The 26,978-nt window shown below is 36.2% G+C and overlaps 1 protein-coding gene across 2 annotated transcripts in view; it reads right to left on the reverse strand.

Moving 5' to 3' along the window:
- Positions 1 to 3,513: 3,513 nt before the first annotated feature.
- Positions 3,514 to 26,978, reverse strand: part of LOC144979855 (kinesin-like protein KIF14) — a 61,782-nt gene continuing 38,317 nt past the window's right edge. For both annotated transcript variants that reach the window (XM_078927072.1, XM_078927073.1), the window contains exons 15-29: positions 26,138 to 26,251; positions 25,482 to 25,584; positions 24,582 to 24,647; positions 23,566 to 23,631; positions 22,527 to 22,826; positions 20,625 to 20,774; positions 20,105 to 20,214; positions 16,834 to 16,910; positions 15,200 to 15,310; positions 14,235 to 14,345; positions 12,484 to 12,716; positions 10,571 to 10,714; positions 8,691 to 8,834; positions 7,443 to 7,821; positions 3,514 to 7,006 (exon numbers count right to left, since the gene is read on the reverse strand). In XM_078927072.1, coding sequence (XP_078783198.1) covers positions 5,883 to 7,006; positions 7,443 to 7,821; positions 8,691 to 8,834; positions 10,571 to 10,714; positions 12,484 to 12,716; positions 14,235 to 14,345; positions 15,200 to 15,310; positions 16,834 to 16,910; positions 20,105 to 20,214; positions 20,625 to 20,774; positions 22,527 to 22,826; positions 23,566 to 23,631; positions 24,582 to 24,647; positions 25,482 to 25,584; positions 26,138 to 26,251 — 3,232 coding nt within the window. In that variant the 3' untranslated portion in view covers positions 3,514 to 5,882. The remainder of the gene's footprint in view (positions 7,007 to 7,442; positions 7,822 to 8,690; positions 8,835 to 10,570; positions 10,715 to 12,483; positions 12,717 to 14,234; positions 14,346 to 15,199; positions 15,311 to 16,833; positions 16,911 to 20,104; positions 20,215 to 20,624; positions 20,775 to 22,526; positions 22,827 to 23,565; positions 23,632 to 24,581; positions 24,648 to 25,481; positions 25,585 to 26,137; positions 26,252 to 26,978) is intronic.

Raw genomic sequence — 26,978 nt, forward strand, 5'->3', positions numbered from 1 at the left:
GGTTCAAAACATTAATCAACGATTTTGTTCTTACTAAGATATGATGAGAACGTTAACGTTTTCCACGATTAGGGTTGGAATAATAGACGATTCTTACGTTCTTGCTTTTTTGGAATAGCCTTCAACAATCGTAACGTCACTTCCTTCGTAATGACGCATAGTAACTTAGCAACTGGTTCTAAACTATCGGAACAATGGCGGACGACCTTATGGAATGCTTCTCCAACGAGCATAAAAGTGTGTCCAGAGGAGAAAAACATTATAAATGTGATCATGTTTTGACTTTTACATATTCTGATCACAAGACATATGAAAAGTTCAAGCCAGCATGAAGAACAAAAAGTACCGATTTTCTTTGTTCAGAACCACGATGACCGCCGTTGCTGGGCGACGTGACATCAGACTATTGAATCCAATTCCGGGCGTGTTTAAAACCGCTGCACGAGCTTGCGAGTACGCTTTGGGAACACCGTTCGAATTCCACTACACAAGAGTCTAAGAAATCTATTATTCTCTTCTACCCCTCAATCGATTCTGATTTCGTTATCTCCGAATACAAGACATTTACAAAAAACTTAAATGATACTGCTTTCTTTTTTAAATCTATTTTTTGTGAAATTTAACTGATAGTCTGACGTCACACATTATTATTGTAAACCTGATATCAAAACGCGTTACTATTTTAGAATGAGGGGTAGAATAATTTGCATATCTAAATGACGCATTTCCATTGCTTGTATGTCGAGATGAACTAAACACTGAAAACTGAAAATGGTAAATTTTGAAGGGTCCCGATGGCTCAGTTGGATCGAGATCGATCCCGGGTGCAGTCGAGATTTTTTTTTTCTGACTTCCCTGTCCACCCAGCAGTGAATGAGTAGTTAGGTCGCTTTGATCTGGCGGAAAGTACTTTGCGATATAAGACTAGGGGAGCAAGCAATTGCTTTTGTCCGTTTCACGCTATGGAAACTGGGAGAAACTCCGGCTGCATGGGCCCAATGGCTCTGAAGGACTACATAGAAATATTGAGCAAAATTTAAGGTTTTCATTATGGAAATCGAATGTAGTTTCCTAACCACCACCCCCCCCCCCCCCCCCCCCCCAAGAGGCTTAACTGTCTCTATTTCGTACATTATAGAAGGAACAAAGTTGACGTCGATCAGCTCTTTGTTATTATTTTTTAGACAGCCTGTTAGAGTGGTTGGAAGGGGGGGGGGGGGGTGATTTTTTTCTTCTTCTTTCTTTTGTTTGTATTTTCTCTCTATGGGTTGCTTGCAAACTCATGGAAAAAAAAAATCAGCGTGGGTTTGTCAAAATTCAGTTTACCCACTGGGATCCGAACACACGACCTCTTAATAGAAATATTAAAGCATCCGTTCCGACACTGACCAATGCAGACAACGTAATAACAACGTATAACTGTAAACTCTTCACGTTTCTAGACGAATAAACACAACCCTGTCAGACACTGCCATCATTAAATAACTACCAATGAAAACCCTTCCAGCTCTCCTCAGTCGTCTGCTGCCAGTTCTTGTTCTCGGACCTCGCCTTTTGTTCTCTCCCCTTCGTCTCTCTTCATTGGTTACTTTTGTTATTCATCGTCCATTCGAGTAACGTCCCTTGCGTCGGTTGCCCTGCGCGTGGAGTGACACTGCGTTTGTTGTCAAGGAGTTTGCACAAGAACCTGATGGGTTCTCGAGTAGCTTTAATGATGTCACCTTTGACATAACGACGTCACTTCCTTTGGTCATTGCCGCCAGATTGGATTAATTACCAAGACGTAAAATTCTGCTTTTTTTATTCTGCTTGTTTTTTTTTTTGTTTTTGTTTGTTTTGTTTTTTGTGTTTGTTTTGTTGAATAATAAGATCGAACATTGACAAATCAGGGTGTAACTTACAATGTTGACATAATATTGTGAATATTTTGACATTACTTTAAAGTCCCATCAAGCCAATGATCCCATTATGAAAGATACACTCAAATGTTTAAACTAGTAATTATAAAAGTATGTATATAACAGAGAGATGATTTACGTGGATAAAATATCATATCACAACAACAAAAAAGACACTACAGTACATTTGCCTGTCTCCCTCCCAGCTAATGTTTGTTTTTTAAGGGTTTTACGGCGCTTTCAACACATTTAGGTTATATCAGCGCCAATGAAAAGGAAGAAAATGGGATAGTATAAAGTTGTAGAATTACAAATAAAGCACCCAAGAAAAAGTAAGACATAGGGGAACTGAGAACAAACAGGGATCAGATGTAGATTCCAAGAGCATACCATCAATGTACTTAGTTTGAGATCACCTATGTCTCATCCAGACACAAGCACAAAATCCAACAGAGAGGAATACACTCAAATGCTTACATTATATACTAAAAATAACAAATATAATAATACATGACAAGAGAGATGATTTACAAGGAAAAAAATATAATCTCCCAAAACAATAACTACGCATTCGACTGTTTCCCTCCCAGCCAAGACAAATACAGAAAGCATGTTGGAAAACAGATATAAGGGGATAGAAGATACAGTATGTACCTCCCTGCCCACTATGGGAGGTCAGGATCCCCACCCAGAAATCATATATTATTAAAAATGAAAAAATAACAGTTCATAACAGAGAGATAATTCACATGGAAAAAAAACTATCATCTCCCAAAACTGTAACTAACATTCGACTGTTTTCCTCCCAGCCAAGGACTCCGGCCCACATCAGGACAAAACCAAGAAATCTCATTCCAAGACAAAGACAGACAGCAATTAGGAAACAGATATAGGGGGAAAGAAGATACAGCAAGTACCTCCTTGCCCACTATGGGAGGTCGGGAACACCACCCAGGATTCTGAGTTTATTCCTGTTTCAGAACAACACAATACGGACAAAAGCAGCCATTAGCTACCCTTTGGATAGGACGCAAGTCTATCGTAAAGAACTTTCCACTAGATCTATTAGACCTAGCTACCCAATAACTGCTGGGTGACGGGGGGAGAAAATCTCGACTGCAACTGGGATCGATACCGGTCTTTTGCGTGTGAAGCAAGTGTTCTACCAACTGAGCCATTGTGACAACCAATCCTGTCTGATGAGCAACAAGCAAATAGTGGGTTTTTAACGCTATACAGAATCAGGAATGCATTCACTGCTTTTAAGTCGACAGAACTTCATTTGTATTTATCTGTATTACATAATTCGATCGTCAGTTAAAAAAAAAATAAAATAAAAAGTATTTAAAAATTATAAAAGAAAAACAAAGAAAAGGTAATGTGTAACTGTAAAGATAGAATGAAGTTGACGTCACTCAGGTCTTTGTTATCCTTTTTTCCAATCCACGTTTATGAGTAATTCTCACTAAACTGTATTAACCAGACTATAAACGTTCAAGGTTACACATAGTTTTGTGTGTTGGTCCATTTCCAGATGGCAATGTTATGACTTTCTCAACAAAGCGGACACTATCTATACAACATTGAGGAGGAAGGAAAAAAGAATGAATTCGTATTTGCTTATAAATGGCTTTTCATTTATTTTTAGGTAAATAATGTCATGTTCATATTCATTAACAAAAGATTTGTTGAGGAAAAAAAGAAATAAAACAACAAAACAAAAATTCAACAGCAACTCGGTGAACATTGTTTATTTTCTCCTTTGTTTTTAAGGGGAGGAGCGGGGGGGGGGGGGGGGGGGGTGTTTGTTCAAACAAAGAACAGGAACAGATCCAAGAGCAATTTTTGTTATTGTTTGTTTTTAAGGGTTTTACGGCGCTTGCAACACAATTAGGTCATATCAGCGCCAGTAAAAAGAAAGAAAATGGATAGTAAAAACATTCTAGATGCACAATTAAAAGGACTTGATGGAAAAGTAAGACAAAGGGGAATTGGTTCAAATAGAGAACAGATGTGGATTCCAAGAGCAAACTATCAGTGTACTTAGTTTGTGATCACCTATAAGTCTCATCCGGACACAAGCACAAAATCCAACAAAGAGGAATACACTCAAATGCTTACATTATACATTCAAAATAACAAATATAATAATACATAACAGAGAGATGATTTATAAGGGGAAAAAATATCATCTCCCAAAACTCTAACTATACATTTGACTGTTTCCCTCCCAGCCAGGGTATCCGACCAGGGCCAGGAAAAAACCAAGTAATCTCATTCCAAGACAAAGATAGAAAGCATGTTGGAAAACATATATGGGGCGATAGAAGACACAGTACGTACCTCCCTGCCTACTATGGGAGGTTTAGGATCTCCACACAATCCAAGGAAAGAAGAACAAAAAGTCGAACCCAGTCGTTATCTATACGAGTATGAGAGCATCCAAAGTCGAACACTCAGACACTTTGACAGACACAGAACCTATGGAGCACTAAATCACACACAGAAAGTTGTATAAGAAAAGAAAAGTTAAAAAAAAAACTCCTTAAAAACATTTTAAAAGAACAAAAACAAACAAACAGGAACTGAATAGAAATTAAACTGCATTCATTTTCAAATATAAACACAAAGAAAGAAAAAATATAAAGTTGGCAACACTTTCTCTGTTGCAGCGTTTGAACACAAGAGTTGGTTTCTTTATACATTTTGTACATGCATTACACATTAGTATGAGTATATGTGAAAATATAACATTAAATATTTATCTTATCAAATTTGATACATTTAGTTCTATTTTTAAATAATATATATTTCATTAACCAAGAAGTCATGTAAACATACAAAATATACTTTTAACTTAAAGATAAAAAATGAATAAATAAATATGAACCTTTATATAGCGCATTCTTTAGAATTCACTATGCTGAATATGCTTTAAAATGCTCCTTTTATCCCTTAGGCATACCATCTTTAACCAAATTACCATTTCATAAAATAGAAAACAATCATCAGGATCAGGTATCCTTCTTTATTGTAATTAACACACGCGTCGAGATGGAAATTGTGTGTAAAATGCCTTATCCAAGGACATAATATTAGGGTCAAAGTTTTGCCATCATTGTCATCCATAGTCACTGAACATGGTTAACATTCATAAAATTATAAAATAAATAAATAATGCTGATAATGATAATAATAATAACAACAACAACGACAACAACAACAATAATCTGAAAATCAAATATAACAAATTTAATATTGCAAATAAATATCTGAACACAGTTTAAGAAGGTGGTTAATCATTACTTTTCTTTTTATTTGGGGGGGGGCTTTATGAAAACAGACACTCAACTCAAACTGGAATATAATTATGGACGACTTCATTTATATGGTAAATAAATATGACATAAGACTACAAAATTGTATTGATTGGAACATTTTTACTAAAATGCAGGTTATAGTTAATTTAATACCCAAATATATTGTTTTAGTGAAACTATACCTTTTGTAAAGATTATCCTTCATCCAAATAAATTCAAGAGACACGACACCCTTGAACATTTTTTTCTAGAATGTATTGTGAAGGGTGGGAGAGGGAGAGCAAAAAGATGGTCACAAGACATCAGCGAATGGATGAATAAGCCTGTGACTGAATGTGGAAGGATGGCGCAGGACAGAAGCTTGTTTCAGTTGGCAGTTGCAGGGGCCACGATCAGGAGGGATAAGCCACGATGATGATGAGGTAATAATCTATTGTGCTGATTAAAAACTAAGAGCACCGTACTTTCATTGAGGATGTAATGATGAAATATGGGTAAATTATTGCCGTACAAATTTTGATTACGTATTTAAGCTTGAATTAATATAAGTTTTGATCATATAAGCTTGAGGTATTTATATAATATATATAAATATATAGGTAATCTTTGGTTGCACACAAAAAAAAGTTAATAGCTGTAACTTTGAAACAACCAAATAAAAACATCATTTGTCAACATAATTTTCAACTGTCGATGCACTGGCATCCATTTTACTTTCTTCTACAACTGTTGTCACTTTCTTACTCCCAAGTTCTGCCAAAGCCAGCCCAGCTCTTCTCTCTCTTTTCTTAAAAATGGCTTCTTTACCGGCCATTGTGACCACCTTGTGTTTTGGGGATGCTGGCAACATTCGCTGGCCCCTTGGCGTTGTTGACATGCCTCTAAATTCAGCCGAGTTATCAGATTTCATAACTTTATCGTTAACATTATCACCATAGCTTCGACTGCAGAAATTTTTGGACAAAAACTCCTCAAACATAACTGTTGCCATGGTAACTTCTTGACTGGCGTCTGTGAGTGACAGCATTCTTGTCTGCAATGTGGCAATGATGTCCGCTACTTCCAAACTACTTTTTCTTCTATTCACATTTGTAGGGGTCTTAGCATTGTCCTGACTGCTGCCTTGTGTATACTCTGATGTGTTATCGTTACTATTTTTATGTTGATACACTAAATCACCACCGTTTTCCTCAGGATTTGCAACTGCGAGTGTATCACAGTTGTTGCTGTTGTTTCGATTTCCGAGTCTATTTTGAACATTTTTAGTGTTTTTAATATTACCAACACCATTGTGATTTGTATGTGGTATTGTAGGGGTCCATGTCTCGTTGATACTAGAGCTTAGAGAGGAGATGGAGGTCAAAGTTGAAGGCAGGTCAGAGTTTAACAAGGAGGATGACTGTAATGCTGTTGTTGTTGTTGTAGAAGTAGAGGAACAAGTTATATCCTCGGTATTACTGCCATCAACACTGTCTGTGTTTGGTATGGATGATGTGGATGGTTTGACGACGACTGAAGAGGACTCAGAGTGACGCTGACTATTATCGTTTTTGCTGCTGTGGCTGTGGTTGTGGTTGTCAATGTTTTTATCGAGAAGATGAGGTGATGAAGTTATTGTTGTCAATAATGATGATGAAGCCATTAGAGAAGAAGATGATAATACTGATGATGATGATGCTGGTAATCCTGATGATGAGGACTGTGATGCTGAGATGGCTAACAATCGTTGACAGCCAGACAGAACCAATCTCGCACATTTCTCAAGTCGTCTACTATCATTTGTTGTACCTTGGGGGAAAAAAATGAATTAAAATAATGACAATATGAAATCAATATTATCATCATCTTCTCTAAAAGTTTTACTTCAATACACCTTGTGCCAAGTTCTGTTTATAATTAAAACTACAAATGATAAATCATATTTTTAAAATCTGTTCTTTCTCTTTTAAAAAAAAATCAGATTGAAAGGATTTTAAAAAATATACCCTTCTAGTTATTTCCCAATTCATAAAATACACCAAGGAGACACTTACACACAAGTAAATGAAATAAAAACTGTTAGAAATAAAAGCAGGAAGCTAAAATCTGGATAACAAAGAGAAAGAAAAAGATAAAAGTAGATCAATTATTAAAATATATAACGGCTTAAATTTAATTGGTATAGATAGAAACCATGGATAAGATGACTGACATCATCACAGCCTCACAACATATAAATCCTTACCTAAGACAATAGCCTGGCCTGCCTGTACCAGGAGAGCACAGCTGTCCGTGATGGTGGATGCCTGAGCTACAACACCTTGTAGTTGTTTATAGATAGCATTGTACTGGTGAGGTGGAAGACTTTCATCATCATCATCATCATCCTCCTCCTCTTCATCATCTTCACCATATTCATCATCATCCTCATCATTATCGTTGTTATCATCATCATCTTCAGCAGAATTTCTACCACTTTTTCTTCTTCTTTTTCGAACTTGATGCTTCTTATGGTAGTGTTGGTGGAAACGTTCTACCTGTCTCTGGACTCCGGACGTCTTTTCCAGAAAACATCTGGTGCAGTTGAGGATATGGCCAATCCTTTTACACATTTCACCAGATGACTGTTTGATGGAGAGAAACAAAGAAGAGATGTGAGGAGAGGTAGTCAAGTAAGTAAAATATTTGGGGGTGATATGTTGAAGCATTCAGCCCTCAACCAAAGGGAATCCGAAACTCCCATAACAAAACCAGGCATGTCCTTAATCTTTAAAATACATCATTCCTCATCCACTGAATGGGTCAAATTTAAAAAGAGAAGCACTTTTTGCTCAGCTTCATTTTGCATAATCTTCTAAAGTTTCTAATAAGTGACCTATCCACTGACACTGTTTTATATCTAGGAGACCCAAATCTTTGAAATTTAGTTTTAAACTAACAAAAAAAATTGAGTCAAAATATATGCCTACTTAAATGATAGTTGGATTCTGTTTCTTAAACATAAATTCAAATTTCGTATTTCTGATTTTTTTATATTTTTACTTTTAACTCAGTTTTTTTTTCATCCAATTTATTCTCAACATAACACCAATTTCACATAGTGAGCCACATATTTACATATTTCAACTAAAATTACAGAATAATTTTTACATAGGGAAGTGTAAATTAATTAATGTAAAATCATAATTTATCAGAGAATGCTTTATTATCGTTGTTGCGCTCATGGTTATTTTTGTCATTAATATTTCATTGTACTATGAACTTTGTACATTTATGATTCATTCGATCTTGACCAATTTTCAATTACCAGTATTCTATGATTGTATATTTCGATTGATACATTTTTCCTGACATTCAAAGTTGTGTAAAACTGTCTGTAAATGATACAATGCAAGCTATGTGAGATTCTGTAATTATGAACTATTGTATAAGGCATTTAAAGGATAATTCCTATTAAGCCTTTAGTAAGATAAGATAAGATAAGATAACTCACAGTGTCATTCTGTTTGACAGAGGCCTCTTGAAGTCTGTCACATTTATTCTCTAATGATTGCAGGGACAGTTTGGCACCATCTTGGCTGTGGAGGACAAACCGACAGCTGCCTTGGAGGAAAGCCAGCTTGATGGAAGGGCCGAGCTGGAAGGGGAAAATGAGATGTTCAATACATCATCAGTTAACAATGCCAGTAAAACATGATAAGAATGAGTCATAAATTAGAATTTTGACATGAAAATAAATACGGCAATTTGTCATTTAGTTACACTTGTTATAACGTAATATGATAACTATAACATTGAACAGATATTTCACTCCTACTTATTTTCTCTCTCTCTCTCTCTCTCTCTCTCTCTCTCTCTCTCTCTCTCTCTCTCTCTCTCTCTCTCTCTCTCTCTCTCTCTCTCTCTCTCTATCTCTCTCTCTCAAGGGTTTTACCCTAAAGTACCTATAATTCTTGAATAAATCTGGTTCACTAAAATAACAAGAAATGCAGACCTGCCAACCCTTCATATTCCAAAAGTGGAATCATAACGTCAGAAAATAGGAATTTGAGACAAAAAATAAAAATAGGAATCTTTTTAACAATGGATTACTCTGTATCAAAATTGCCACCAAACATATAACGACAGTATTCTGGCACAGCTGGCAAAACTACACATCACATGCATTAGGTAATGGAATGGGTAAAGGGGGAAGGAGTGCAATTAATTTCCCTACTTAGCTCCCTTTTGGCAATCATTAAAAGAAAAAAAATGGAGAGGGTTTAAAATATGATTTTTTTTTTTTAATGATTGCCAAAAGGGAGCTAAGTAGGGAAATTAATTTTTTTTAAATCATATTTTTAACCTTCTCAATTTTTTTCTTCTTACCATTATCATCATTTTTGAGGATCAGAATTTTAGAGACAATGACGGAATAGTGGAAAAGGAAGAGTGAAAATAGGAATGATTCCACCAAAAGTGGAAGGGTTGGCAGGTATGGAAATGGTGTGAGTCGAGAATAGCCAGAGGATAATGGAGAACAAAAACGTTTTGCAAAGATGGGGAATCATATCGTGGCCTTCGTAAAGTTATGGCCTGACACAGACCAAAAAATCACGTCAAAATGCCAGTCTTTTGCCACAAAAGAAAACAAATCATGAGTTGTAATCAATAGTTCAACCAATGAAATAACTTGTTTCCATGAGCTCTACTAACGACAACTCACTAGGAGGTGCAAAAACCAAATAATGACGTCAAACTGCCAGTCCTCAGTCCTTTTGGATTTCAGTATCAGGCTATAACATAACGATGGCTACGGTCAAATCCACGACCATACTGTTACAGTGGTGGACGGCTTCGATTGTAGAGCACCCCTCATGGCCAGTCAGAGTTACCATAACATTCGGGTTGTGGGTTCGACTCCTTATCACCACAAAATTTGTTTTTATTCTTCATTGTCTTCTGGCATTTCTCTATTCTATGGTTATAATCAACAAAAGTGCTTGCTCCACTCACTTTTCCGTGACTAAAATCAATAAGTGATAGTCTTTATACTGATCCAATAAAAGATTGCTATAGAATAAATACATAAAGACTCTCAACTTTGTTATATCACACGCGTTATTATCACTGTATTATCATCAAGGAAGAAAAATCAAGTAAATTCAGGATTTTAATATCCTGCCAGGGATAATTAGATATAAGAAACTAAAAAAATAATTTTTTATAAAACAAAAATCTTGGGGGAAAAAAATGAGTGGCAGTTGTAAGTATTGCGAAACAAATAAACTAATAAGTATCCCATTATATAACTTTCCACTTATTCAATATGTTATGACAACTTAAATCCAATATTTCACAAATAATTTATGAAGGATAGTTCTAAATACTCACATGGTCATCTGTGTTGTCAAGTCGTACCAGTTGTAAACCCAAACCCATGGACATTTCACCAATAGTCTCCACAAGGGAGATAACTGTATCTTCCATTTTCTGACCACTCTCGCATACGAGACTGGTTATGCGACCTTCACAGCCCTGTAGATCAATTAAAGTTTGTTTATCATTTCAATCAAAGTGGGAAAAAAATTCATGTCCTTTTTCAATTTTTATTGTAAAGTATTTGTAATAATTTAATGAAGTTTCAACCTACATGCACATATCAGTCAAAAGGTTTTGGTAGCTGATGGAATGCAATTGAAATTCCCTTTGATCAACATCATAACCAAATGACTCATTTAAAACAAGCATTACTGCCTTTGCCATGATAAATATAAATTAATGATTAAAATACAATAAATCATTTATTGATGCAGAGCAGTAAAAGTTTCCATATTGTGTCAGTTGAATCAGATAGACGTTGATACATGATGATGTCACATTCAATCCTCCATTTAGACCTGTAAATGAGCTCTATAAAAATTGACTGAGACTGAAACTGAACCTCATGGAAAGTCTTCGTATCGTATCAGAAAAATCCAAAGAATCGAGATGAATTTGACGAATTGACTGATTTCAGTTAATTGATTGAGAATTTACAGGTCTATCCACTGCCTCTTTTTCTCGTATGTTTTTTTTTTTCTTCTTCTTTTTCTTTCACTATCGTTCAAGGAGAACGAAGTGGCCAGGTGGTTAAAACATTGCACTGTGACCCGAAAGGTCCAGGGTTCGAGTCCTGCTTCAGGCACTTTCATTTTTTTCCTTGGGAAAGATTATTTACCCCCCATTTGCTCAATTGGGCAACATGGGTGATTACTGTTGACAACAGACATATTGTTTGATGAATTATCTATATTCCTTCATGGAATACCTAGGCGATGCTATCTTATGATGTCGTGGCGGAAGGGCATCATTTCTTATTTAATGGTTCAAGATGAGGGGTCTCTGCTCTGAATTTTGCATATGCTATAAATCAATGTTAAGACTACTCATCCAAATTCAAAACGAATTTTGAGCCCTTTCACTTTTTTCCCTGAGCAATATACTTTACATCTAATTTTCCATATTATTCAGAAAACATGTGTGATTGCTGTCAATAAAGAGTGTTTTTTTGGGTTTTTTTACAATTCCGTGCAAGTGGATTGATCTTTATTTTTTTCTCTTATTCAAAAAAGATTTCTCATTCTATGAATAAATCATTGGTTTTGTTGATATGAATAAAAACAAATTAAATACAGTATACTAAACACAGATAAATATTATACATTCTTAAACTAGAAGTGAAAACGATTGAGAACAAATTCATGAAGAAAGCTGATTTTTGTTTTTGTTTTTAAGGGTTATACAGCACTTGCAACACATTAAAGTCATATCAGCACCAGTAAAAGGGACGAAAATGGGATAGTAAAAATTTCTAGAATTACAATAAAGCATCCAAGAAAAGGTAAGACAAAGGGGAATTCGTTCAAATAAGAAACAGGTGTAGATTCCAAAAGCACACTATCAAAGTACTTAGTTTGAGATCACTAAAAGTCTCATCCATACACAAGCACAGGTCCCCGCTAAGAGGAATACACTCAAATGTTTTACAAATCATACATAATATAAAGAAACATAATGCAGTGCATAACAGAAAGATGATTTACAAGGAAAAAAATATCATCTCCCAAAACTCTAAATAAACGTTTGACTGTTTCCCCCCCAGCCAGGGTTTCCGGCCAGGGCCTGGACAAAACCAAGTAATCTCATTCCAAAACAAAGATAGAAAGCATGTTGGAAAACAGATATAGGTAGGTAGAAGACACAGTCAGTACCTCCCTGCCCACTATGGGAGGTAAGGAACCCCACCCAGAAGAAAGCTGACATACCTGAAGCAGACAATGTCCCTTGTGATGTATGGTCTTGACTGCTTCTTTCAATCTCCCCATCAGATCCATCAGGAACCCGCCTTCAAGCGATGACGATGAAGAAGATGATGACGATGAAGATAGGGAGGATAAGGATAAGGAAGAACACAAAGAGGACGTGAGGCTGGTCAGGGTTTGGACATCTGTGGCCAGTTGGAATATCGGCACTAACCAAGAGGAGCTGCCTCCACCATCTGCAAAAACAACAACAATTTAAGTGAGAAAAAAAACCCTACAAATGCCTTAAGATGAAGGAAGTAAAACTTCAAGTGAATGGGTTTTCATGGAGGGCTGACTGTCTGATTGCTCGTTTTGCACAAAATCTGTTTTCTACAATAATCAGGTTTTGTAATGTCAAATTTTCTACAAACCCACAATTTGCCTACATTTTACATTGATACGAGACAAGATAGAATGAGGCCTTGATCGCATTGCTGTTTTTCATTTTATTGATCTGTTTCCTAAGTAAGGTTATCTGATATTTCCGTTCAACTTTATTGACTGCCTTTGTCATCAACAAGCCAAGTGAACAGATATAAAGCTCAGGTGTAATAAAGATAAAAGTTGACACCAATCACTGCTGATGGTGCCAAAAACTGAAAAGGGAGGAAAATTTTGAATGATTGCCTTTAAGCCCCATTATTTTTACAGCATTCACCCCCCCCCCCCCCCCCCCCAACACACACACACACACATTTCTAGAGCAATTGAGATGATAAACTATCATTGATACTCTAGCTAACTTCTAGAGAGTGGGAAACTGCACCTATTTGTTCCACCACACATCAGATCTCTCACTGCCAGTACATTTGATTGAGGGAAATATAACTTTAAAAAAAAGAGGAAATTCCTCCTCTGACTAAAAAATCGCGGATTTCCACGGATCCGAGGAAAACCATCAGCATTGACCAATTTAAAAGGGTCAATCAATAACAACTATATGGTCTTGTGCAGCTATGTGGTCTTGTGGTATGACATTCACTTTCGGATTGGAAGGTCCTGGGTTCGAGCCTCGCTCGTGCTTAGTTGAGTCCTTAGAAAAGGCTCTTTACGCACATTCTCTCATCGTACTCAGGTGTAAAATGAGTACCTACCTGGCTGTTAACAGTGTTGTATCTGTCCAGAAAGAATGTATTACCACAAACACGTGTCATGTCATGTGTTAAGTGTTGCTGTTGGCGTTGTAAAACACATTGAGCACGTTTAGTGGATATCTAGCTATATAAACGCTCAAGTGAAGAGAACAGATACAATATGAACTTGTGCGGCTATGTGGTCTAGTGGTATGGCACTCGCTTTCGGATCGGCAGGTCCTGGGTTCGAGCCTCGCGCTCGGCGCATAGTTGAGTCCTTTGAAAAGGCTCTTTACTCACATTCTCTCACTGTACTCAGGTGTAAAATGAGTACCTGGCCGTTAACAGCGTTGTCTTTGCCCGAAAAATTGTAATATCGCCTAACAGGCATCATGTTCCGTCCTACATGTTAAATGTTGCTGTTGACCAGGGACCCCTTGTAAAGCGCTTTGAGCATATTTAGAGATATATTGCGCTATATAAATCTCAATTATTTAATTATTTAATGTTGGCTGTTAACGCTGTAAAACACATTGAGCACGTTTAGTGGATATCTAGCTATATAAATGCTTAAGTGAAGAGAACGGATACAATATGAACTTGATGATTCATGATAATAAATAATATTCTAACCATTACCTATGTTACAACTATTCCTTCTACTGTGCCTCATGACTGTTGCCGTGTTGTCTGTAATGCGCTGACACACCATCAAAATCTTATCAGCTATCGACTCCTTCAAAGACAGCTCTAGAAGAAGAAAAAAATGGAAATCAATCATTTATTTTTATCAAAATCAGAGCTGCCAACCCCATCTGATTAGAATGTGTACAATGGGACCTCAAAATGGGGGAGATTTCATAAAAATGGGTACAATACTGAAATCGATGGAAACTAACCATTGTGAAAGTAAGAGGAAGGTATAGTTACATGAAGTCACACCGCACAAGCTAAATTGCGGCAACAATGATGTTCCCAAGAATCCTTTCAGAATTCTACCTCCCAGCATTAAGATCATAATTGGTCAAAAATACAATCCAGCAAGCTTAAGATAACAGCGATACGAGCATCCAGGCTATTAAAACTAAAGATAACTGAAGTGACTCCGTACACTGAAAATGGGTACAGTCTTGGGGGAAATGCGTACAAGAGTACAATCGCTGGAAATGCGTACAATTCCGCATTTTTTGCTGTAGGTTGGCAGCTATGCAAAATTAACTTCACCTCAATATAACAATTTAAAATTTAAAAAATGTAGTCCTTCAGAGCCATGAGGCCCATGGAGCCGGAGTTTATCACGGTTTCTATAGCATGAAACGGACAATAGCAATTGCTTGCTATCCTTTGGATAGGATGCTAGTCAATTGCAAAGTACTTTCCACCAGATCTAACCGATCCAGCTACCCAATCACTGCTGGGTGGACGGGGGGGGGGGGGGGTCAGGAAAAAAAATCTCAACTGCACCCGGGATCGATCTTGGTCCCTTTGCACGTGAAGCGAGTGCTCTACCAACTGAGCTATTGGGACTCCATTTTTGTGTAAAAAAATATAAAAGACCAAATTAAATAGAAATGACATTAGCAGAAATGGAGATGTTTATTTACCAGAGAAGACATCCTCCGATATGGAGAAGATACTTCGGAACATGTTCATCAGACCTTGGTGTGTTGTCTCCCTTGGAGAAAGGGTGCTTTCATTTGAAAGACCTAATGTGCCTGGAAAAAAAACAAGATATCATAGGTTGTTTTTGTTTTTAAGGGTTTTACGGCGCTTACAACACATTAAGGTCATATCAGCACCAGTTAAAAGGAAGAAAATGGGATAGTAAAAAGTTCTAGAATTACAATTAAAGCACAAAATAAAAAGTGAGACAAAGGGGAATTGGTTTAAATAGGGAACAGATGTAGATTCCAAGAGCACACAGTCAAAGTACTTAGTTTGAGATCACCTAAAAGTTTAACCCAGACACCAGGACAAGATCCCACTAAGAGGAATACACTCAAATGGTTACAAATCATATGTTAAAAATAAAAAATAACAATACATAACAGAGAGATGATTTACAAGGAAAAAAATATCATCTCCTAAAACTATAACTAAATATTCGACTGTTTCCCTCCCAGCCAAGGACTCCGGCCAGAGTCAGGACAAAACTAAGTAATCTCATTCCAAGACAACGACAGGAAACAATTGGAAAACGGGTATGGGGGGATAGAAGACACAGCATGTGCCTCCCTGCCCACTATGGGAGGTCAGGATCCCCACTCAGAAGATATCATAGGGGCATTAAAAATGGTCAATGGAAACATCCCATAAAACCGAGATTTTGTATTTGTTATTGTCGACTTGGAATCAGGGATACCCTTTGTTAAAATTTTTTTAAAAGGCTGAAAATATTTCTCGTAAAGAGCATATGTGAAAATATTTCAGGCAAAGCTTCTCTTCATTTAAATGGTATCATCCATAAATCATAGAAAAAGAATACATATCCATATAGCTTCCGCTTAGCTGTTGCCTCTTTTTTCAGATGTAGATGCTGTGCGTTTGGCTAAGAAGATAACAACATTGCTATCCAGAAATATAATGGTCCAACACGCAAAACTATGTGTAACCTTGAATGTTTATGGTTTGATTGGTACAGTTTAGTGAGAATTATTCATAAACATGGATGGCAAAAAAACAATAACAAAGACCTGAGTGACATCAACTTCGTTCTTTCTATATCACTCTGCCTTGGGACAGAAGAGATACCCAGCATTTTTTCCAACTTTTATTTTTGTCAAATAATCTGCAGACTGAAAACACGACAATTATTCGAAAGCAAGTGTTCCAGAAACCAACAATGGAATGGTTCTTTAGACAATCCCTGGTTCTTTAGACAATCCCTGGTTCTTTAGACAATCTCGGGTTCCTTAGACAATCCCTGGTTCTCCAGACAATCTCTGGTTCTTTAGACAATCTCTGGTTCTTTAGACAATCTCTGGTTCTTTAGACAATCTCGGGTTCTTTAAACAATCTCTGGTTTTTTAGACAATCTCAGGTTTTTTTTAGACAATCTCTGGTTCTTTGTACAATCTCGGGTTCTTTAGACAATCCCTGGTTCTCCAGACAATCTCTGGTTCTCCAGACAATCTCTAGTTCTTTAGACAATCTCTGGTGCATTAGACAATCTCAATGGTTTTGGACGATACTTGCATCATCCCTACAAGATTTCTCGTGACCACAACATTGCTCTTACCTCTTCTGGTTCCATTCAAAAACTGAGTTGGGGTTGCTCTTTTAATCCACGCTGGGCTTCTCCAAATCCCATTCAAACTAAACCAAAAGAAAAAAAAAAAGGAAAGAAAGAAAACAAACTTTAAAAATTTGTTTTAAAAAAAATAAAATAAATAAATAAATAAAATTCCCATTATTCCAGACATGCCAAATTGAAAACATCAACAATGTATGAACAACCACAATATTATTATTATCATTATTATAGTAGTAATAGTAGTAGTTGTTGTTCTTCTTCTTATCATTATTATTATTATTAAGTATTACTAAGAATTAAAAATTCGTAATTTCCCATAAAATTTAATATTTGGCCATGAAATTGTCTAAAATTCGTAAAATTACGAAAAATTTGTAAGATTCGGCATGTATGTTATTCATCCCAAAGGAGAACATAGAGAGATGAGTAGTTGAACTCAGTTCTTTTTGAAACGAAGTAAAGACCATATCACTGAGCCACCTGGCCGCAATCAATGTTTTTAAATAATTAGACATTACCTCTGTCCATTTAGTGATAGGTGTTGTCATATTTACATTAAATTAACGAATCACATCTTAAATAATGAAATAAAGTTGTTTTATTGACACATTCTGATTGACGACAGTGGAAAACAAACCAAAAACTAGGGAATTAAAGGCCTGTTTAACCAATTTCCCCAGGCCTGTTTAACTCTCTCCTTACCAACCATAGGAAAATCGTCACATTCATTACGATTCAACCAACAATTTTCTCATTCTGATTTCTCTTGTACATCACCTAATGTAAAGAAATGCTTTGATAATAGCTATAAATACTAAACACTGTGTTGTAGACATCATTTTGCTGAACAGCATTCCGTAAAGAATGCACTTGTTACTTTTTTTTTGTTTGTTTGTTTGTTTGTTGCTTTAGGTCTCTTCCAACACAATTGAGGTTATATGAGAGACCGCTGAAACAAGAAAACAAGCAATCTAACAAAAATAGTACAAATGTAAATCAAAATCATAACCTAAAGATATCATAAGCTAAATTATAAATAACCAAGAACAAACAGGCAGAAGATTTACAGAAAAAAAAATATCCCCTGTCAAAAATACAATCACAAACCAAAGAAGCAGGATAGGCTAGTAAAGAGAAGAAGAAACGACATCACTATCGGATCGTACACCCATGCGAACATCATAGGTATATGATTCAAGGGTGATGCTCCCATCCAACCACCCGCTGTTACTTTTTTGTTTGATGAGGACAAGTATATTTTTGTGTCGGGTGGATGTGAATTTTCGGGGAAAATCTATAAATAGCTGGTAAGGAGAGGGTTAACCAATTTCACCAGGCCCTTTTAACCAATTTCCCCCAATAAATTCTACCTTAGAAAATCAGAATCAGAAGGTAAAATCTTTAAATTTGTCAGAAGATCTCCAAAACATTTGTGCTTACCAATTTTATCTGTATAAGTGTCTAAGTCTGATTCACTATGAATTGTTCGAATTTTTTTCTGAACTAAATTTGTCAGTACATACTCTAACATATCAAAAAGTAGTGCAACAGAGCCATAGTTTATCCCTGTAATTCTAGCAGACTTGCCAAATTGAAAACTTCAAATTTAGTAATTTTAATGTCAATTTTTAGTAATTTGACAAGGAAATTCGTAATTTCTGAAATTGTGTATGAACAACCACAATATTATTATAGTAGTAGTAGTAGTAGTAGTAGTAGTAATAGTAGTAGTAGTAGTAGTTGTTGTAGTAGTAGTAGTAGTAGTAGTAGTAGTAGTAGTAGTAGTAGTTGTTGTTCTTCTTCTTATCATTATTATTATTATTATTTTTATTATCATTTAAGTATTACTAAGAAATAAAAATTCGTAATTTTCCATAAAATTTCGTATTTGGCCATGAAATTTGTCTATAATTCATAAAATTACGAAAAATTCGTAAGATTCGGCATGTATGCTCTAGTGTTAAACAATAGCAGACCTGCCTAACTGGAATGTTAAAAATTCATAGTTTTCAGGGGGAAGAAATAGAAGTTACTATAATTAACTTTACAAATTAATATTTTACCCTTAGCAGTATAAAATATGCCTCCAAAACCCTGAATAGATGCTTTATGCACCAGACTGTTCTTTTTAACACATTGTATTGAATAAAAAATGTATATTTATTTATTTCTGCTGTTGAGGCCAAAACTTATTTTTCGTAGTAGTAGTAGTAGTAGGCAGGTCTGCAATAGTAACTGCTTGATACCCTTTGGATAGGACACTAGTCTATCGCAAAGTATTTTCCACTAGATCTCCCCAGCAACCCAATTACTGCAGGACTGACATCCAAGATCAATGCTAGTCCCTTTGGGATGGAAGCTCTACCATCTGAACTATTGAGGGTCTCATCATATCGTGTCGCGCCAGTGGTGGATCCATTGGATGGCTTCAGGGGTGCAGCCTCTCAGGTCCATATCACTGATATGTGGTCCAAGTTCGCACTCGTGAAGGATGTGGTCCATGTTTTGAGCCGTGTGTCCACATTGACATCGGCAGTCTGAAGAAAGTCCCCATTTTTGTAAGGTTGTTTTGGTCTTCCCCACTTTAGACCTTGCCCGGTTCAGTGTCAACCAATCTTTCCTGGGGAGATTTACTCCGCTTGGCAGTTCTTCTTTGGGTTTCCAAAGGGGTCCCATTATTTGTTTGTTTAATTGTTTTTAAGGGTTTTACGGCGCTTGCAACACATTAAGGTCATATCAGTGCCAGTAAAAAGGAAGAAAATGGGATAGTAAAAAGTTCAAGAATTACAATTAAAACACCCAAGAAAAAGTAAGACAAAGGGGAATTGGTTAAAATAGGAAACAGATGTAGATTCCAAGAGCACACAGTCAAAGTACTTAGTTTGAGATCACCTAAAAGTCTCATCCAGACACAATCACAGGTCCCAACTAAGAGGAATACACTCAAATGTTTCCAAATCAAATATAATATGTAAACAAACATATTACAATGCATAACAGAGAGATGATTTACAAGATAAAAAATATCATCTCCCAAAACTCTACCTATACATTTGACTGTTTCCCTCCCAACCAGGGTATCCGGCCAGGGTCAGGACAAAACCAAGTAATCTCATTCCAAGATAAAGACAGAAAGCATGTTGGAAAACAGATATAGGATGATAGAAGACACAGCAAGTGCCTCCCTGGCCACTATGGGAGGTCAGGAACCCCACCCAGGGGTCCCACTGTAATATCAAAGCATGTACATCAATACCTATTGGACAAAGATGCTGGAGAAGCCGTCAAAACAGACGCGTCTTTTTCCCAGACATCTTCAGGATCATTGAATACATCGTCATCATCGGCTGATACGTCTCCGTCATTCTGAAATAAGAAGGGAAAAGATATTGAATGATTTTAAAAGGTAAGGTCTTTGCTTCGTACCCAGATGGTACCCAGTTCGACTACTCGCCTCATTGTGTGGCCTTGAGCAAGCCACCTCGCCTCAGCTCACACCTGATGCCTGGGTTATTCCAGTCTTCCCTTGGAATAGACCCTAAAGACAAATTTCCCCTTGGAGATAAATAAAGGGAATTTTCATTTTTTAAAATTTATTTTATTATAAAAGCAGTAAGATGCTATACATAAATAGTTTTCAATATAATGAACTCACAAAACAGAGTTGTATAAATTTTTATAGATAAAGAAATTCTTAAATTTGTAATGTACAAAATAAATCAGAATGAGAAAAACTGATGCGTCATGATGGCTAGTAAGGAAAGGGTCAAACTCACATTATAAATATCCCTCATCTGTTCCAGTTTTTCCTCAAACCGTGCCACAGACCAAGTGGTGGACATCTTATGTCTGGTGTTGAGGACTCGAATCTGGGTACGACTCATACCCTCTCCTGTATTATCTGGCGTGTCCTCTCGACAGAAAACCTAGAAACAGAGGGAAATAATCAGATTATTTTTTATCTGAATTAATTTCTTTTTAAAGGCATCAGTGCTGATGGTGCCAAAAACTGAAAAGGGAGGAAAATTTTGAATGATTGCCTGATTAAGCCCCATTTTCACAGCATCCCCCCCCCCCCCAAACACACACACATTTTTAGAGCAATTGAGATGATAAACTATCATTGATACTCTTGCTAACTTCTAAAAAGTGGGAAATTGCACCTATTTGTACCACCACACATCAAATCTCTCAGTGCCAGTACATTTGATTGAGGAAAATATAACTTTAAAAAAAAGAGGAAATTCCTCCTCTGACTCAAAAATCACGGATTTCCGCGGATCCGAGGAAAACCATCAGCAATGAGGCAAACGAGACCAAAAGCTTCAAAACTTGGGTATTTATTCAAGTTAAGCATTTATATAGTGCAATATCTATCAAACGTGCTCAAAGCACTTTACAAAGGGTCCTCAGCCAACAACAACATTTACAGGATGAGACCTGTTTGGCGACACATTTTTCCCTGATAGAAACAACACTGTTATCGGCCAGGTACTCATTCTAACTTAGTATGGTGCTCACCGTGAGAGATTGTGAGTAAAGAGCCTTTTCCAAGGACTCAACTATGCACGCTCAGAGTGGGACTCGAACTCAGACCTTCCAATCTGAAGGTGAGTTTATACCACAAGACCACACAGCCTCAATGTTATTATGTCGGAATGAAATAGATGAGTTCAAAGCCAAAATTATCAGAGTTAGGAAAATTAAGTTTTCAAATTTAAAGAGAGAGAGAGAAAAAAAAATGTATAAATCATTTCCTTTGATGAAGACATTCATATTAACTTACACATTATAACTTAACGGATGTGGTACACCCAGAAATCCTATGTAATTGGTCACAAATAATTACCTATGCAAGTTGTCACAAATATCTATCTGAAGACCTATAACTGTCATCAAATGAAAAATATCAATTAACTCATTGACTACCAATCTAATCCTGCACAGGCTGTACTTTGCTATTGTTTATAGGGAATGAGATTAGCGGAAAAGAAGCGTCCCTTGATTGGACGTCACCTTACAGAGAGAACATCAACATGGTTTTGCGCATGCGTCTCTCTCGTCCTCGCTTTCGGTGAAGTGTCTCATGCCGCTTTCACCGGAAGCGAGGACGAGAGACGCATGTGCAAAACCATATTGACGTTCTCTCTCTAATAACTTCTCCGCCGGTGGCGTCCAATCAAGGGACGCTACTCTTCCGCTAATCTCATTCCCTATATTCTAGCTTCTTGTGGGGGATTGGTCTCATACAGCTGGTGCATGACCTTGTTCAGATTCATGCCAAGTTTGGTTGAATTTCGTGTTTAAGTTTATGTGTCATTGGCTTGTAAGGGAAGTCACTTTTTTTTTTTCATCTACCCCCTTTCTTATCAATATTACTTTTTGTTTTTTGTTTTTTTTTTGTTTTGAAAATTGGAATTATAGAGACAATGGTGGAAGAGTGAAAAAAAATAGGAATGATTCCGCAAAAGGTGGAAGGGTTGGTAGGTTTGTATATACGATAGAAAAGAAACAAAAAGAAAGAAAAACAAAAACAAAAATAATTGAGCTTTACATAGGGCAATATCCACTAAATGTGCTGAAAGCGCTTTACAAGGGGTCCCTGGTCAACAGCAACATTTAATATGTAGGACGGGACATGTATGGGATGTGTTACAAAGGCAGAGCACATGACATACCAGGCTGGAATTAAGGTACTGGTTGATCTTGTTGGCTTCCCTAAGTAGCAAAGCCATTCTGTAGAGATCACCCCGACCACTGGACGGAGACGGTGTTGACACGCTGGCATTCACCAAACCACTTCCATCCTTTTCACCGTTCATCACCGATGACAGGTGAGAACTTGATTTGCAAGCGGTGCTCATTTCTACTTGAGATCGTTTGACTCGATGGCTCTCTAAGTATTCTTTCATCTGACGTCTTTCAGACTCTAGAAGTTCGACAATCCGAGATTTTCTATTTGGGAGTTCGTCCAATGACTGAAATAACAGAATATGGTGGATAAGCTTAATGCTTAACATTCTATTTTGAGACAATATTATATAATTTAAAGCAGATATGACACAGAACTTAGATAAAAAAATGTTAATTATTTGAATCTAAACTAATAATTTCTCACATCAAGGTAAAATGTTGACAGGAGCATTTTTCATGGAAAAATTCTCATACACAAAGGCAACCACTGAATGGTTTACAAAACTTTTGTCTCACTAAATAAATTGATAATTTCTGGTCTGTTCTTTTCATTCTGATTTTGTTTTGTTTTGTTTGTTTTTAAAGGATATTACTGATGGTACCTGCAACACATCAAGGTCAACACAGTGCCAGTTGATTTGATTTTATCATTGAAATCACAAATATCATTATAATTGTAATCACGATAAAAAATGTTTAGCTTAATTGCCAGTCCCAGTTTTTCGAGTATTCATCTTAGACACACTGTCAAAAACATCTATCATTTAATATTAACAATACTTATTATTATTATTTAAAATTCTTTAAAAACCCTTTGCCCTTTTGTAATCAACAGTACAAAAAAAATCGCAGTTTTGTAACTGACTCATAAACATCTATTGTCATACATTTTCATCCACATATCATATTAATTTAATATGAATGTTTCTTAATCCCAGTTTAGAATCAAACCTTCCAAATGGTGAAATATCAATATCACTACCAAGAAAAGATTGTTGATTGACACAAACATTATGATTGTACCTGCTGAAAAATGGTTGATTCCATTTGCTGACGCTTTCTTCCAGCCAATACTTCTTGCTCTAACATCTGGAAATAAATAAATAGGCATGGAATGAAAATCAGAATTTCTGTGAAAAAAAACCAACAAAAATGAAAAGTCAGCTGTCAAAATATTCTAGAGACTTCATGAAATTCGATGTAAATAGTGCCTTTCTGTTTTGTTTTTTGTTTTTAAGGGTTTTACGGCGCTTGCAACACATTTAGGTTATATCAGCGCCAGTAAAAAGGAAGAAAATGGGATAGTAAAAAGTTCTAGAATTACAATTAAAGTACCCAAGAAAAAGTAAGACAAAGGGGAACTGAGAACAAATAGGGATCAGATGTAGATTCCAAAAGCATACCACCAATGTACTTAGTTTGAAATCACCTACAAGTCTCATCCAGACACAAGCACAAAATCCAACAAAGAGGAACACACTCAAATGCTTACATTATACATTCAAAATAAAAATAATAATACATAACAGAGAGATGATTTACAAGGAAAAAAATATCCCAAAACAATAACTATGCATTTGACTGTTTCCCTCCCAGCTAGGACTCCGGCCAGAGCCAGGACAAAACCAAGTAATCTCATTCCGAGACAAAGACAGAAAGCATGTTGGAAAACAGATATAAGGGGATAGAAGACACAGTATGTACCTCCCTGCCCGATATGGGAGGTCAGGATCCCCACCCAGATTCCATTTTAGTTGTAAACCTCTATAACGAGGCCTTTCCTACCAATTATAAATTTTAGTTTTAAAATATAATGGGTCCAAATAATTTATTGAATAAACTTTAATTCTCCAATCAAACGTATAAAAATACAACATTTATCTCCATGATCTTGTGATAAACAAAAAATAATTTCTTCAGTAGAAATAATAATAAAATAACAATGTAAAGTTGTCAATATACTGAATTCCCATTGCTTTAAAAAAAAATACAATAAACTCGCCATGTTATTGATTCAAAAAGATAGAATTAGCACTAACCATATTCTTCTTCTTCAGACTGTGAATTGTACTCTGAGCTTCCTTGTGGGTTTGCTCTACTGAGGTCTGACAAAATAAACACAACAATAAAATAGATTGTAAAATAAATTTCAAGCATGGTAACATTGATAATATTTCCAACAATTTTACTGGTTTTTTCATCCAATTGAAACCAATATTTCTTATAGTGATAAAACCATTTATAAAGACACTTGCAATGATTTTAAGTCATTCCATTGCCAGAGAAAGGAAGATTAAGGGATTGTCTAAAAGAGTCACACCTGCTGTGCTTACTAGTTCCCAAGAGACACAGAATTTAAATCCAAGAGCAATCTCCCAATGTGATTCAAAAAAGCCCCACCCAGACACAAGATCATTGCCAAAATGATGTGCTCAAAATTTTAGAACTCATTTCACAACATTCAAAAGCAAGACTGGTTTCAAATCTGGGTAGAGCTCTTGGAGGCTGACCACTCTGTCCAGCCCATCAGTCATTGGTAAGCAGAGTCTGTTCGATCTGACTGAGAATACTTTGCAATAGAAATAGCAGACCTGCCAAGCCGAACATTTAAAATTCATATCTTTAAGCAAATCAAAATAGAAGTCACTACCTCACATGGGATAAAATAACACTTCCAAATCCTTACAATTATGTAGTCTGGCCTCAACTTTCTTTCATTTTCAATAAGTTTTAATGACTTAAGATGCTCGTGAACCTCTGAAATTGGAGCCAAAATTTTGTAATTCTACTAATTTTTTGTAGTAGTAGGTAGGTCTGAAATAGCATCTTATCCAAAGGGTGGCTAGCAATTATTATTGTATGTTCATCAACCTCTGAATAACAACACATTCAATACTTTGCCTGGCCATCATCAACAGCAGCGATTATCCGTTTCTTACCAAAACTTCCTCAAGTCCTTTGAGCTTGGTTTCATATCCGTCTTTTTGCTGCGTAAGCTCTTGACGAGTTTTCTCTAGCTCTCTTTCCACCTCAGCTTGAAGTCTGGGAACAAGGCATTTTGAACAAATGAAGATTTCAAATATTTTACCTTGAAAATAAAACATAGAGTAAGCTAAAGAATTGACTCTCTCATCACAAAAGACTACAAAACTATGTGACCTTTTTTTTTAATTGCCAACAATTGCGACAAAAGCAAATCTTACTTTAAGCAAATTACTTTATTATTTAATGAGTACCTCTGGCAGGTAATGGAATCATATATGTTTTTATAATAATAATAATAATAATAATAATAATAATAATAATAATAATAATAATAATAATAATAATAATAATAATAATAATGATGATGATGATGATGATAATAATAATAATAATAATACTTTATTGCATCCCAAAAAGGAAATTTTTTGTGCAGACGTGTTATAATTTACACAATAAGATAAAGTACAATGGAAATAGGATGTATATATTAAAAAAGTGGTAATAGTTCCTTCAGTACGTTTAGAGGACATTGTGCTATATAAAATCTTCAAACACCTGTTGTCATGCTCTTCCTACTGAGTCCTCAATTCGAAGATGATTTCAAACTTACCGTTCTTCCTGAACACTGTGTAGTTCCTGCTTTGCATAATCAAAGTCTTTTACTTCAGAGTTGCCTCCCTTACCCTCTGTTTTGTTTTTCATGACTTCAATAGGATGATTAAATCTGGATCGGGAATAAGCGACAATTTTACTTCATCTTCTAAATTTATTTTGTATCACGCAATCAAAATCTCTATAAAAGTAAGAAAATATTCATCTCTGAAAGAGTATGTTCGTTTATTAAGGTTGCATACATTTTTCAAACGTATCTTTTGCTGTGGCAGAATCATCACTGTGTTGTACTACTTTTGTGAAACTGAATCAGATGGGGTAAAATCTCAAAAGCCTCTGAGCTATATCCTTAATGAGACTGCTAACAATAATTGAGGATATTCTATGAATGTTAAGTTAGTACACAAGAGCAGCCTAACAATTGAAATAGAGATGCCTAACAGTTGATTTGTACTAGATAAAATGGATATTGACTTCCATGACGAATTTTTTGGAGGGGGAGGTGGGGGGGGGGGGGGGGGGGGGAGGAGGGGAGTGTAGCATTATGAAGTTCCTTGAGCATGAAGCAAATCGCAGATATAAGCTTCATAGAATACTAATGTTATTGGGCAGCGTGACTCAGCGGTACGGTCTTTGCTTCGTACCCAAAAGGTACCGAGTTCGATCACCCGCCGCTGCGTTGTGTGGCCTTGAGCAAGTCACCTCACCCTAGCTCACTTTGCGGCGCTCCACTGCGGCTGATGCCTGGGTTATTCCAGTCTTCCCTTGGAAAAGACCCTAAAGACAAATTTCCCCGTGGGGATGAATAAAGGGAATTTTATTTTTATTTTTTTTATTTA

This window comes from Berghia stephanieae, chromosome 9, assembly GCF_034508935.2.
Source record: "Berghia stephanieae isolate SIO BIC M18660-M18661 chromosome 9, UCSD_Bste_1.3, whole genome shotgun sequence".
NCBI classification, from domain to species: Eukaryota; Metazoa; Mollusca; class Gastropoda; order Nudibranchia; family Aeolidiidae; genus Berghia; species Berghia stephanieae.